This window comes from Numenius arquata, chromosome 20 (assembly GCF_964106895.1).
Source record: "Numenius arquata chromosome 20, bNumArq3.hap1.1, whole genome shotgun sequence".
In the NCBI taxonomy this organism is placed as follows: domain Eukaryota; kingdom Metazoa; phylum Chordata; class Aves; order Charadriiformes; family Scolopacidae; genus Numenius; species Numenius arquata.
The window spans coordinates 1,956,911-1,972,151 of record NC_133595.1 but is presented as its reverse complement, the minus strand read 5'-3'; the positions used below and the strand labels follow the sequence as shown (position 1 = coordinate 1,972,151).

General features: G+C 54.4%; 1 protein-coding gene across 1 annotated transcript; it reads right to left on the bottom strand.

The window, feature by feature from the left end:
- Positions 1-7,335: 7,335 nt before the first annotated feature.
- On the bottom strand, positions 7,336-10,056 carry KLHDC7A (kelch domain containing 7A). The gene has a single exon (XM_074161776.1). The coding sequence runs from the start codon at positions 10,054-10,056 to the stop codon at positions 7,336-7,338; it is 2,721 nt and encodes a 906-aa protein (XP_074017877.1).
- Between the last annotated feature and the right edge of the window lie 5,185 nt (positions 10,057-15,241).

Genomic DNA, 15,241 nt, shown 5'->3' with positions numbered 1-15,241 from the left:
CAAAACCGACACTTGTGGCAATGGCAGCTGCACCAGGGACCTGCTCGGAGTGTCTGGTGGGGTTGGTGGCTTCAGACCAGCCGCGAGGGTGGAGTATTCAGCTCACTGCAGGTGTGTGAGTCCCTGAGGCCTCTCTGGTCTTGTGTTTGGGCTGCTTTTCCCTGGAGCTGGTGCTGGCCACAGCCCTGGGCCACCCCAACGACTTTTGCAAGTAACAGGGAAGGGACCACAGCATCCCTGCAACTTTAACTGGGGACCACAGCATCCCTGCAATGTTAACTGGGGACCACAGCATCCCTGTAATGTTAACTAGGGACCACATCATCCCTGCAATGTTAACTGGGGACCACAGCATCCCTGCAGTGTTAACTGGGATCACAGCATCCCTGCAACTTTAACTGGGGACCACAGCATCCCTGCAATGTTAACTGGGGACCACAGCATCCCTGCAATGTTAACTGGGGACCACAGCATCCCTGTAATGTTAACTAGGGACCACATCATCCCTGCAATGTTAACTGGGGACCACAGCATCCCTGCAGTGTTAACTGGGATCACAGCATCCCTGCAACTTTAACTGGGGACCACAGCATCCCTGCAATGTTAACTGGGGACCACAGCATCCCTGCAATGTTAACTAGGGACCACATCATCCCTGCAATGTTAACTGGGGACCACAGCATCCCTGCAGTGTTAACTGGGATCACAGCATCCCTGTAATGTTAACTGGGGACCACAGCATCCCTGCAACATTAACTGGGGACCACATCATCCCTGCAATGTTAACTGGGGACCACATCATCCCTGCAGTGTTAACTGGGGACCGCAGCATCCCTGCTATGTTAACTGGGGACAACTGCATTCTTGCAGCATTAATCAAGCTGCCTTTTCTGAGCTGTTTTGGAGGGAGACAGCCCCTTGCTCAGTCTTCTCTTGGCCACCCCATCCCTGCACGGCTGATATGCTTCACTGCTCCCATCTGTCCTGGACTGATCACGGGATGGATGGTCCTCGTGCTTGGCTCTGACAGGCAATAGTGGAAGAGGCTGGATGGTCTTCCTGGTTACCCATGCATGTGGTGGGGTCTGCTCCATCTCCTCTTAGCCTGGTGAGGATGTTTCTGGCATTATCCAGTCCTTCGGTTACACACATCATAAATTAAACAGACATTTAGTGAATCGACCACAACAACAAGCTGGGAGGATTCTGAGATCCTGAACTAGAGGGATTTAAGGGGTAGGCTTCACCTTGGCTTGGGCTGGGGCATTTGGTCCCTTGGCCACGGAGCAATCAAGCGTCCCGTACCGCTGCAGTGCCCTCTGTCTCCTTGGGGTTGGATCCAGGATGACCTGTGTCCTCCTGTCCCCCATCCTCGATGGGTCTTGGTGAGGTGCTGTGTTCCCCCATGATGGGTTAAGAAGCTTTCAAGGGGTGAGGGATGGGCAGGGTTTGGGTGATGCCCATGCAGCGGTCCATGGGAGGTGTGTTGCCACTTGCTCCCCAAACTAAATACTAAATTTAAACACCCAGAGGAGGCATACAGGCAGATGTGGCCCCAGCAGAAACCCTGCCAGGCTGCTTGTTTTGGGGCAAAAAGGCAATTTCTGCCAAAAAACAAGCCTGGCATTCAGGCGGTGAGAACTGAACAAATTATGTTGATTCAAAGTAACTTGAGCTTCGCCCAAAATCAGAAAACAGTGGTGAACAGAAGTTATTTGCCCTCATGGGAACTGAGGTATTTTTGGGGCAGTGACCCGGCACGGAGTCCATTGTCCCCAAACCACACGCTCACCCCCTCTCCATGCCCAGGGTGTGTTGTAGCAGAGCGATGAACCAGAACAGCTGATATAATGATAACTCCGGTTTTATTTAGCTAGATGGAAGCCTCTTGAGAGGTAGCATCTCCCCAGGTTGTTCCAGTTGGGGCAAGGGGTGGCACCTCTAAGGGACCTGGGGATATTTTCAATAAGGCAGCTGAAAAGATCCAAACAGCTGCTTTTTGCCTTGAAATCACTGCCCAGTGCCTTGTGTTTTTGGTTGAAAACCAGCTGAAAACCATAAACACCCCTATTCCCCTTCTGCAGCTGGAGGAGTTTTCCCTTCTCCCCCTCCTTGGCTCTTCTGTAAATAAAAATGAGCTTTATTGATTTTATTTCAGTAACAGAAAAATAATTTGCCTTTGGCCCGAGCTTGCAAGATGCTAAACTCCATCCAGGAGTGTGGTTTTGGGTTTTTTTTCCCCTCTTTTATAGTGTTTCAGATCTGTGTTTATGATGCCAGCGCTGACACATCCTAAACTACAGCGTGGCTATAACCTCCGGAAAAACTCCCGGCGGGATTGAAATAGTGGCTGGCAAATGTTCCTTCCTCGCTGGAGCCTGTGAATCAAAAACCATCAACGGTTTAAGCAAAGGCTTGTGCCGGGGAGGGAGAACTTATGCCAGAGTCGATGCATATTTTATCACCGTGCTTATTCACTTGCAGCCCTTCTCCCTTCGAACGCCGTGCGGGTTTTAATTAAATAGTCATTGGCGAGGCTGTTATTCTAGCTTGGAAGGCCTCCAAATGGCCGTGTTTTTTCCCCAAAATGATCACAAGGGGATGTGCTCCCATCCCCCCTGTCCTCGCCAAGGTTCATCTTCCGCAAATACCGCTAATTACGTTTGTCTGGCCGGCCGCCGGCTCTCCGATAGCATCTTTCATTAGCACTGACCTCTCCGCGCTCACAAGGAGCTGGCTGACGTCCCCGGAGCAGTGCCTTGTGAATGTCGCCAAGAAACGTCCCTTTGGCACCGGGCAAACAGGTCTGGGTCTTGCAAGCGGTGGTGTTGTGTGGAGCCCTGGCTCCTTAGCGAATGATTGCAAATCATAAAATGGTTTAGGTTGGAAGGGACCTTAAAGATCATCCAGTTCCAATCCCCTGCCCTGGGCAGGGACACCTCCCACCACACCAGGTCCCTCAAAGCCCCCTCCAACCTGGCCTTGAACCCCTCCAGGGATGGGGCAGCCACAGCTTCTCTGGGCAACCTGGGCCAGGCTCTCACCACCCTCACAGCAAAGAAGTTCTTCCCCAGATCTCATCTCAATCTCCCCTCTTCCAGTTTAAAACTGTTATCGCTTCTCATATCGCTCCACTCCCTCATAAAGAGTCCCTCCCCATGACGTTACGAAGCTTGGGTGAAGCTCCTTGTCTACGCAACTGATTTGTTCCTGCTTGCAAACCAGAGCTGGGAAAGGTTGAGGTTGGTGCCTCCAGGATCTGCTCTACCAAGGGGTTGCCAGTGGCCGTGCGTGGGTGGTCAGCTTGGATTGGGTGCAGGAGGGGTGAAGAAATGAGTGGGAGAGGAACAGGGAATCTCTTCTTGGTTTTAAACATAGAATGATAGAATTATGGAATGGTTCAGGTTGGAAGCAACCTTAAAGATCATCGAGTTCCAACCCCCTGCCATGGGCAGGGACACCTCCCACCACACCAGGTTGCTCAAAGCCCCCTCCAACCTGGCCTTGAAACCCTCCAGGGATGGGGCAGCCACAGCTTCTCTGGGCAACCTGGGCCAGGCTCTCACCGCCCTCACAGCAAAGAATTTCTTCCTGAGATCCCATCTAAATCTCCCTTCTTTCAGTTTAAAACCATTACCCCTCATCCTATCACTCCACTCCCTGATCAAGAGTCCCTCCCCATCTCTCCTGTAGGCCCCTTGCTTTAGGCAACTCTCCGTAGGGTCTTGGAGAAACCAAGGCAAGAGGCTGAGAGGTCTCACTTCCTTTACCCACGCTTAGAGACGGTGGGTCTTTCCCTTCCCTTGGCTTTAAATTCCCACCCAGCTCCTCAACCCCAACACGAGTTTGCTCCCGCTTGTCAGGAGCGAGGTACTTAATTTGTCAGTTCGCTACGCTTAATATTTCTTTCATGTATCGCGTCGGTTTTAAATGCAAAACATGTCTGGATAAGCTCACTTTTTTGCTTTTTGGGGTTTTTTTTCTCCACCCTGATGCAGTCGACACATTGAAGGTAGCTGTGTTTAACTAATAAAAAAGATTTTAAAATGCTGGTTTTGCACTTCTTTAATTGACTTCCAATTTCCATTCACATGCAGCCTGGCACATTGCAAAGGAAAAAAAGAGCGCCGAGCAAATAAGAAATGCGTCACTCGCTGGTTTTTTACCATAATCAAAAATGTAAAAATTAAGAATCTGAATCAATGTACATTAAACTATGTAATTGCCTAAATAAACGTGGCGGGGGTAGATAATGGGTCTTCCTGATTAGAAGAAAATATCAAATTTAGTGCAAAGGTTATATTTGGTTGCAAAGCAGCGCGGTTTCATTGCACCCCCTTCTTTGGGGGATAAACCAGGCGGGGGGGCTCAGAGGGCAGCAATGGGTCTGGGCGCTGGTGGAAGGATGAAGGAGCTGAGAGCATCTTTGGTGGCATCTTTGAGGGAGTTATAGGGATGGAGGAATCACCAGTGGATGGTGGAAATTGGCTTTCCCAACTCTCACGAGCCCGGTGGTGTTGTGTTCTCTTCCAGCACCCAGTCCTGGTGGTCCCCAACCTGGTGAGGGTCCTGGCTTGCAGCTACTGTTCTTGAAGCAAGAGAAGAGGCTCCCAAGAGCAGGATCTTCCAGGTAAACTCCTACCCTGGATGGGCTTATTGAAGCCTCTCCATATTTATCATCACTTGAACTTGCTCAGGGTGGTTTGTAGCTCCATGGGGCACATGCACCACGTGCCTCCCAACCCTTTTCCCTGTAAATTGTGGCAGCTTTTCCAACCCGATCAGTGACAATAAATAATATCCCGACGTTGCAAGCCGCACTGAAACTGCTCCGTGGTCTTACGGTTATCCCGAGGGCTGCGAGCCCACGGTTTGAAGCCACTTGCCCACCAGCAGAAACACAGAGGCGGGTGTCAGAAAGCAATGACTGGGATCTGGCGGTGGTGGCAGGAGTCAGAAGGTGACAGGGCTGTGTCCACTGTCCCTGCCAGCCCTCCAAAGGCTCCTTCCCTGCGCCGGTATTTGAGAGCCAAAAAAAAAAAGATCATCCAGGTCTGAGTGTCAGTCTGCATTTGTCCTTTCCCTTAAGTCATTTCGCCATCAACCACAGGATCGCTGCATGCTTTTTGCTCCAAACCTGGTTGTCCTTCCCTGCAGAACAAGCAGTGCCCCGGCACGGGATGTCCCCAACGCTTTTAATCTCCAAAATGCCTCCCCAGGCGAGTTGTGTTAATATTGGAGAGTGCAGGAGCGGGGGGAGAGCTGCCCACCCGCGGTCGTTGCTATTCATCGCTCACCGTCGCGCTGGGGGGATGAGGAAAAGCTGCCGGGTTTTGACGCCGCAGCCTGGCAGCAAGGAGTTAAAGGAAAGGTGAAATATTAAGCGGAAGAGGCACCCTGAGAAGGGCAGGATCCCAGGAAAGCTTTTCTGGGGATGAAAAAAAAACCCAAAAGCTGTGCCCTGGAAGGGGTCCAGCTGCCCAGCTCCCACCCAGCCTGCCTGTCCTCTGCTCCCCAGCACCCAGCCTGCCCTGGCAGGGATGCTGAAGGGCACAAAGCCGGGATGCTGGTGGGGACAAAAAACTTTTTCGGGTTGCAAAAGGGGCCGGGCTGCTCCGTTGAAGCAGCTGGTACCTGGGTTTTGCTGGGGGAGAAGTAGAAATGTGTTGGAGCACGTGTGAGCCCGTCTTGTTGAGCTTGCTGCTCGGAGCGCCAGCTGTGGAGGTTGTCAAATAAAACCGAGTTAAATAATAATGGTAATAAGGAATTTTTTTGACTCATAAAGTTTACCAACCCAAGCATCCCAGCATAGAGAGATGCTGGCATGCAGGAGGCTGCAGCCCCGGCACACCCTGGTCCTCCTGGGGTAGGAAGAGGTGGCCTCAGGGGTGGTGAAAGAAGCAGGACCATGGCATTAGGACAGGATGCATCGCCCACCCTCCATCAGCAGAAGCAACATCCTGCGGCTAATGAGCAAGCCTCAAAGGCAGGGTTAATTAACGCAGCCTCCCAAGGTCTCCTATCATGGGTGGATGCCACTGACCTTCGTAGGAAGCCCTTGAAAGCAGAAACGTGAGGTCTCCAGGCAGTAAGCGAGAGAAGTAATAAATACTTTTGGGAGCACTTTGAGAGAACATTAACCTAAGCTCTCCTAAGCCACCACGAGCGGCAAGGCGTAAATAGCGATACCATGGGCTGCTCCAGCACCATCTCTTATCTCCAGGCGCTTCAAGCACATCCATGACTTGGTGCTCATGACCTGCTGCCACCACGGAGGCAGGTACGGGAGGGTTTTGTCTGTCTGGGAGCTGTTTTTGTCCGTCTGGGGCTGACAGATGACAGATGACGAGCCGTGTTTGAGGGGAAGAAAATGCAATTACCCAAAGTAGGCTTTTGGCAGGACACAGAGACAGCGGAATGAGGTCGGTGAAACCTGGGGAAGAAGGGATGAAAGACTGGCTGCTTATATCCAGGGCCCTGGTTTGCTTTTGGTTGCCTCCTCAGAGATGTTGTTTGTGCAGTAATTAGCGATGTAAAACATGCATCGGCCTCTTTGTTCCCATTAGGCTTGGCTACGGCTTGAAATGATGCGCAACAGTAGCCCCTGGTTAATTTTACCAAATGTTCACTTTAATTTCATTTAAGACCAGCTGTCTATATATCTATAGTGCCTATTTCCATCAGGTGCATATAAATATAAATATATATATATATATATGTTCTGTACTGAGGAGAAGGAAATGGGTAAGAAGGCACCGGTAGAAGCAGTGCACCCTTTGCCCCCCAGCCTCCAACCTTGGGGTGATGTCTGTGGTCAAGCCTGAAGGCTCAATGTTGGCTTGATGCCGACGGGACTGACCTTTGGGCCATACCTCCTGAGAGATGAAACCTACCTCCCTGCTGTGTTCCTCCACCCTAAAACCCGCCGTGTGTTGCGTGTCCAGGTCAATATTAAACACCCAGTATGTAAAGCAGTTACTAATTGGGTCGTGCACAGCTGGGAGCCTGAGGGAGACATGGTTTATTTGCACCCGAGCAAGCACGCCTATGTTTAAATACCTCTAAGCAAACAAGTCCACCCAGCTCCTGCTTTGCTTTTCCTTGTGTCTTCAAGGCTGGGTTTAGTGGCAGTATCCAAGGGCAGTTTGTCTCCTTCCTTATTTACAAGGACCGGGAGGATGCCTGCTTGATGGTCGGGACGGGTAACATTGCCCTGGTAGTGTTGGTCCCATGCTACGTCATCCAACGTGGGCTGGTGGCTTCTTCTACCAGATTTTACCATCATGTCACATCTGAGTCACTACTGCTGTTGCATGAGACCCTAGAAAGGACCCCTCAAACCTGCGTTTGTGCCGTCCCTCCCTCCGGCAGCACCAGGACGGCCGGGAGCAGGCTGCCGCGGGGCGATGGGAAGGGCTGCAGCTCCTTGGTCCCGAAGCGCGGTGAGATGTGGTCGGCCAGGAAACGTATGTGGAAGTGTCGGCCGATGCAGTGGACCAGGCTGCCCACCACAGCGCACTGGAAGCCGGATGGGTTGGGCATGGCATAGGTGGCACACTCATACCACAGCTTGGCCTTGGCGCCGCAGCGGTAGACGCTGATGCCCGTGCTACGGTGAAGGTCGAAGCGGTAGATGAAGCCGTTGGTGCTCACCATCTCGGCCGTCCTGTCCTTGCCGCCGCTGGCTGGGCTGACGCTCCAGCTGTCCCAGCGGGCGGCGTAACGCAGCAGCACATAGCGCAAGGTGCCCCCCGTCACGTAGATCTCCCCATCGCACACCGTGGCCGTGTGGGCCACGGCGAAGGTGTCGTGGGGCAGGGGTGCGGTGAAGGTCCAGCGGTCCTGCCTGGGGTCATAGCGCTCCACCGTGCAGAGGCACTCGCCGCCGATGGCGTAGAGGTGGCCATCCAAGGCCACAAGCTTGCAGTGCGGCCGTGCTTGGTTCAGGGGGCAGATCTCCCTCCAGATGTTGGTCAGGGGGTCATAGCAGAAGACACGGTTGGAGGGTCTCTGCATCTGGCCTGTGCCCTTGCAGCCGGCCACCACGAAGAGGTAGTTGAACATGCTGCACATGGCGCAGCCCTGGGAGACCACCTCCGGTGGCACGTGGCAGAGGTGATGCCAGCAGTCCCCTCCGTCATCGTAGTAGCAGAGGCGGCTGGTGTGGAGGCTGGGCTCCTGCACGTTGACATCTGCCACGACCATGTACGTCTTCCCCTTCATCCTCCGCCGTAGGATGAGCTCCCGCTCACCAGCGTTGAGGCGGCCGTAGATGGAGGGTGTCCTCAGTACCTGCAGGTAGTTGTCGCTCATCACCTTGTAGGCAGCCTCCTGCAGGTGACTGAGCTTCTGCGCCTTGGCTGTGCGGAGGACCTCATAGCAGTTCCCCAGGTCCAGGTGGGTGGGTGGTGGCATTTGGAAGTGGTCAGCATTGGCCACCAGCCCTGGCTGGGGGCTTGCAGGCGGTGTGCTGGCTGGCACCGTGACCCCAAAACTCTCCATGGGCAGCTGGAGGTGGGGGCTGTCAGCGATCTGGAGAATGCTGTCCTTGCGGCCAGGAGATGGTGGCTCAGGGGAGCTCTCCAAGCTCCCCACAGGTGGTGGAATTCTAGAGGAGACGGTGGGATCCCGCATTGCCAAATTTGGGTCCAGCTCCTGGGTTGTGAAGTTCTGCAGCTTTTCATTGACCCGGTCCGAGCTGTGGCACTGGGATGTTCCCGGAGGGATGTAGGGAAGAGACCTCTTCTTTGACACTGACTGGGAGACAGACTGGACGTAATAGTCATAGACTTTGCCTTTGAGGCCGGGGACTGGCTGCCTGGCCCCATCCTTTGCCCGCCGCTCGGGGATGTAGTTCTCCTCCACCTGGATCTTTGCGACCGAGGAGAAAGAGTAGGAGGCATCCGACCTTGCGTTGCTTGCTGTCATCGTTAGACCCAGGTCTGAGATGACACTGAGGGTCTGGATCGTCCCCCCGTGCCCCTTGGCTTCCTGGCTCATGCCTCCACTGGCCAAATCCTGCTTCGTGCTTTGGGTGCGTCCATCACCTGCCACCTGGGCGACAGCAATCCCGGGGGAAAGCTGGGTGTTTGGGGCAAGCGTGGCCTCATCCTCGCAGCTGCTCAGTGGTTCGGCCGCATCCCCAGGCTCGTAAGAGTTCAGCTTGCTTCCCGACTCACTTCCCGACTTGCTTCCTGGCTCACTTCCCAGCTCGCTTTCTGGTTTGCTTGCCAGCTTACTTCCCGGCTCTCTTCCCAGCTCACTTCCCAGCTCGCTTCCCAGATCACTTCCTGTCTTGATTCCTGGCTCAATTCCTGGCTTACTTTCCAGCTTACTTCCCAGATCACTTCCCAACTTAATTCCTGGCTGGATTCCTGGCTTGGTTCCCAACTTACTTCCCAACTTACTTCCTAACTCACTTCTCAGATCACTTCCTGGCTCTATTCCTGGCTTGCTTTCCGGCTTACTTCCCAGCTCACTTCCCAGCTCACTTCCTGGCTTAGTTCCTGGCTGGATTCCCGACTTGCTTCCCAACTTACTTCCCAGCTTACTTCCTAACTCACTTCTTGGATCACTTCCCGGCTCTATTCCTGACTTGCTTTCTGACTTACTTCCCAGCTTACTTCCCGGCTTGCTTCCCTGCTCACTTCCCCTCCCAGCCAACCCCGCTCTCCCACGAATCAGCCCCGGATCGGAAACCATCTCCTCTCCTTCCTCCTCCTCCTCCTCACCCCTTGGCAGACTTCGATCCCCCCGGGGAGGTGTGCGCCGTGTCCCGGGGACGCTCTCTTGCCCTTCCCCACCGTCCCTCCTCGCCTCCTCCCCAAATACCCTCCTCCGACGCAGACCCACCGCACCGGCCCCATCCTCATCCCGGGTAACGTTTTCCCGCTGCTCTCCTCCCGCCTCGGCCGGCGGGATCTTGCCCCCGGCAAGCGAGCGGGACTTATAAAACCTGTACGCCAAAGTCAGGAGGAGCAGAGCGGCGGCGGAGAGGACCAGCTTGCCGGCCAGCTGCATGTCGGAGTGCCAGGGCAGGGTTACCCGCTGGGGCATTTTTCCATGCCGGGAATGTGGCGAAGCCCGATTAATGATTGCCGAGCGAGCCCGGAGCGAGGAGCTGGAGGTTTGGGGCAAGGTGACTTTGAGCGGGCGAAGCTGGCAGGAGGTTTGTGGACGAGCTTTGCATGTTTGGGATGGGCTGGGCTCCGGGGAAAAGGTGCAGCCCAGAGCTGGCGACACAGAGCCGGCTTTATTAGCCTGGTAAACAGAGAGGCTCAGAGGAAAGCAAAAAGAAGCACAAAGGGAGGAAAAGTATCTCCACCGAGCAGCCCGACGGTGCTGCCTCCTCATTTCTTCGGCTGTTTAAAAGGGATCGTGCAAGGGAAGGTGAAAATAAGTTGTTTTGTCCGGGAAAGGTCTCCCATCCCCGGGTGAAGGTGCAGGGAAGGGAGGGAGACGCGGTCCCGGAGCCGGGCAGACCTTTGGTCTGACGCCGAGCAGCTGCTCCGCGGGTGACTAATTCAGTAACCTTCGTTTGCGGCACGCTAGCTAACGAAGGGTGACGGGAAATAGCCCGAAAGCTTCTGGGGTCTCTCTGAGGTCAGCTTGGAAGTGGCAGGGGAATTAAGAGCTGGTGGAAAAGGAGCTGGGGGACTTTGGGAGGGGGGAAAAAGTCCGTCACCGAAGAGCAAATAAGGGCAGGAGTGAAGCTGCAGCTGGTGGTGGCCACATTCAGGGTCCATGTACACAGCGAGAGGGATATGGCCTAAGGAAAGTGAATGAAAACATTGGGACAGGGAAGAAATTTGGGATGGGAAAGGACGGAGAGGTGCGAGTCCTCATTTCAAAGCAAGACTCTGCTGCATGTGGGGTGTCCGTGGGGATCGGAGTTGCTGTGGGGAAACTGAGGCACGGAGGGTGCCAGACAGCGTCACACTTGCTTCTTCCCCCTCGTCCCCCAAAAGCTGTTGGTGATGTGTCTGGCTCTGATCTGAATCTCAAAGATTTAGGGGAATTGCTGTCCCCATCGTCCCCCAGGCAGCCGGGTCCTCACGCCTGGACTGTGATGGGGGGAGTTGGAAAGGAGGGGGGCCTAGGGAATGACATCCCTCTGCAGCCGCCGCTCAGCGAGCTGAATTCAAAGGGATAAAATTAATTTCCTTTTCCCCGAGGGGAATGTCTCGCATGCTGAGAGATGCATAAAGAAACAAGGCCCTGCGAGGCGGCAAAGAAACAGCCAAAATGTGGCTGGGGGTGGGCGGCTGCTCCTGTTTGTGTGCAGGGACTCTCTCCCCCCCCCCCTGCAACTTCACCCTGATCCGGTGGGATTTGCCGGAGAAATGAGCCAGCCCAGGGGATGCTAAAACAGCTCCTCGTATGAAGTGTGGGTGCGATGGGTGCTGACTGCATGGGTCAGTGTGGTGGGATGGGGTCTTGCTGTGAGTCTTTTATGGGTGCTGGGTGCTCGTGAGCTTGTGCTCGGTGTCCACAGCCCCCCCCCCCCCCCCCCCCCCCCCCGCCAACCACAGCCCATGCAGCAGCTGATCTTCACTAGCGTGAGCTCAGGTACTGCCTTTTGTGATGGGGAGGAACATCGGGACCTCCTTGGGGCAAGTTCCCCACCATCACCAGCACCTGAGATGACCTCCCTGCCGATGTTGAGATGCCGCTTTTCACCTGATGGCTTCACAAAGGGACGTGGTGGTGCCAAAGGGGATGGGGTTGGTTGTGCGTCTGCCACTAGACGTGCTGTGGATGCTCGTTAGGTGCAGGACCATGTGCTAAATAGTATAATATTTATATATATATATATATAGAAAGAGGGTGATCTTGGGAATCAGGGACCCCTGTGCACATCCCTGCTGTGAATGGGGAGAGCCCACCAGTGGCTTTTAGGGGGATGTTTGAGAAGGTGTCACCTTGTATGGGTCCAGTGTGGGGAAATGCAGCAATGAAGAGGCTGGGGGAAGGAGGACATTTAGATTAAGAGCTGGGCTGGTGCATCCTGCTCGGTTGCATCTCAAGCTTGGGCCAGGGGCCAAATAAGCACCAGTCAAACCCCATCCAGCCACTCCCCTCCATCCTATTTGGCATGGGAACCCCGAAGCCATCACTGAGGGAGTTTGGGCCAAAACCTTTGGGAAAGCGTGTCCTTCTCACTTGCAAATGCAGAGGATCCTGCAGTCAAGGCTGGCACTGGGGTAACGGGGACGTGCATGGAGGCTGGGCACGTGTTTTGGAGCGCGGCTAGTTGGCAAAGGGTCTGGCCACCTGTGTGTGGCCGTGACACTGGGTTCCTTCATCTCTCACTGCTGCCGTTTTTAATCTGCAGGTAGAGCTGCAGAGATCTTTGCATTTGTGAGCTGGGAACTATGAATTATGGATGTGCTTGGTGGCCCTGTGAACCCGGCCACAGCAGTGACTGTGCCCAGTAATGAGGTGGGGGAGGCAGGGGATGCACCAAGCAAAGCCCACCATCACTCCTGCCAGCATTCCCAGCCCTGTGGAGCTAGAGCATCCCTGTTGGTTTTTGTTTGTGTTTTTTTTTTTTTTTTTAAATTCCCACCTTGCTATTCCAAAGGGCTAGGGGTTTGGATGAGCCCTGTGCCAGGATGAGCGGGGTTATCCTCACCATCGGTGGGTTTTTATGGACCTCGGGAGGGTGAAACACGGAGCACGAGGGGATTTTCAGCAGGCAGCGTGCTCTGGGTGCTGCTGCCTTCACAAATATCAGGATGGGAGGCCCAGAGCCCAACTGCCGAGCTTGAGCTGTGGGGCAAGACGTGGAGAAGGAGGATCCCCATGGCAAAAATACAGGTCCGAGGTATAAATGTATATTTAGCGATGCCTTGAGGTAAGGAGGACGAGCGGCAGTGGAGGAGAGCAGGGGATGCGGCTGTGGCATCTCCGAGCAGCGGTGACGTCTCGGCGCTTGTGACTCTAATTGAATGTAATTGCCTCCTCCAAATTTGGCTAAAACCTTTTCAAAGTCCCCTGAAATTAGGGAACATCGATAACGCCGCTCCTTGGGGTTTTCAGCTCGCGTCATCCCTAAGAAGCGCGATTAATTTTTTACAAGCTAATCATATCTCTTAGGCAGGTTGTCAGCCGTGGATCTGTCATCTCTCATCAATAATGAAACAACCTGAGCAGCTCTTTTCCCCCTCCAGCCTCCTGCATTATTCACTGCCAGGTCCTCAAACAACGGGGTGTGTGGTGGTGGTGGGGAGCCAGCGACTTAATTGATGTCCTTGGTAATTACCTGTAGGAAGGTGGAGGGGGATGGGGAGGCAGGGCTGGGAGTTGAAGGCTGAGAGGAGGTGGGAGGTGAAGGCAGGGTCCAGCACGTCGTGGGAGGTTTTGTTCGGATCACTGGGGTGGGGTGACATCTCTCTGTCCCTTGTCGCCTTGGGGACACTTTGGGAAAGCAGGCAGCATCTCTGCCCAAAATGAGGAGAGACTCCTGTGTCCCCTTGGTCATCGCTTTGGCTGTGCTGGTGCTGAGAAGGTCCCATCCTACATCCTGACCCATCACCATGGGAAAGAGCTAAGCATCCCGACTGCACACAGAGGGGTGGATTTGGGATGCGGGACCTCCGAGCCCACCGGTCCTCTCCCAGCTGCTGGATGGGGAGGTCACATCGTTCTTGAGATGGCACCAAGCTGGTTGATGGTGGCACTGCCTGTCTAATGCTCCTCATTTCCATGGTTCCGGGCTAAAACTGCCACATTTGCATTTAAATGGAGGTTTGGGCGTCTGTAAATCCCCATTTTTGAAACGAGAAGGCTTAATGGTTGTTTAATCACGTTGGGATGAGGGCCCCCCCCGCCCCCGACCATTTCCAATCAAGCAAGGAGGGTGAGAAGTATCCATGCTGGGGGTGTGTGTGTCTCCTGCCTGCTTAGTAGCACGGGGGGGTAAACTGAGTCACGCAGACTTCCCTAAAAAAAAAAAACAGTTCCCCTAAAAAATAAAGATTCCACTAAAAAAAAGAAGGTTCCTTTCTCGCCCAGGGAGGTGCAATGGGCTGGAGCAGTGACAGCGGTTGGGGAGGGCGCAGGGGTTCGGGCAGCTGGTCGGAAGGGATGCTCGGATGCTGGGATGCTGTGTTGCTTCGGGATGAAAGCGGAGCCGCTGAGCCTCCTAGATCCCCGCCAGCCCCAGCCTTTGCATTGCTGCCAGCCCAAAGTATTACGTATGGAAAGAAACTCCTGAGCCGCCGCGTGTTTGTTCAGCTCCTTTGAGGTTAGGAAATCGCTCGCAGCGAGGTTGGCAACGGAGCATGGCAGGGACTGAATCTGCTTAATAATAATTAATCATAATAGTAATAATAATGCTTAGCACTCGTACGGGGCTTTGGGAAGATGAAGCGCCACACGGCTGCTGGCTAATCCTCTAGGATTAAAAGTTCCCGGAGGAAAAGGCAGGGGAGCGCCCCATCCTCAGGCTCCTCTCCCCCCCCCACATCCACTCCCCAGGGATCCCGGTCCGGGGCTGAATGCTCTCGGGGCACCACGCGGAGGGAAAGCAGCCTGGCAAACTGCCGGCATCCCCCAGCACTGGGTAGGAATGAGGCAAAACCACCTGTTTTTTGAAAAAAAACCCCATCCTGCAGCAGGATTAATGCTGTACCGGGATGTGCCTGGGGGGGGCTCAGGGTACCATTATCCATTTCCATGGAGACAATTAGCCAAGAGGGACGGGGAGGGTGGCATGGACCAAACATGGGTGCAGTGCTTTAAACCCGGCTGGTGTCTCTGTGGCGGTGCTGCCCGATGGGACGCGCTGCCCGGTCGTGTGTGAGCACTGACATTTTGGGTCACTAGAGATTGACCATCCAGCCCGGGACACACGTTGTGCACGGTGCCCATCTCCCAGCAAAGCCCATTTGCCCCAACCAAGGATCCGGGATATAAGGCCAGTGATCCGCAGCTTTCGGGCTCCCAGCGCCGTCGTCCACACGTAGGACTCACCCCCAACGTCCCTCATGATGGGGACACATCCCTCATGCTCCCTACCCTGGGGAGCTGCGACCTGGAGCAGCTCGGAGCTGCGGGAATGGTGTAAATGGATTTTTCCAGGGGAAATCTGGACCTAGCATAATAGACACACACCCTTCCCAACCCCCCCAGAACCTTGCAAAGTCTCTGGGTACCCCATAATGGTTCTGGGTTCCCCAGCACAAGGCAAAACATTCAGCACAGCCTTCTACCAGGGGAGATTTTTCTTTTTCCTTTT

Excerpts from the sequence above, each read along its gene's own strand:
- KLHDC7A (XM_074161776.1), bottom strand. The coding sequence starts at position 10,056 with ATGCCCCAGCGGGTAACCCTGCCCTGGCACTCCGACATGCAGCTGGCC.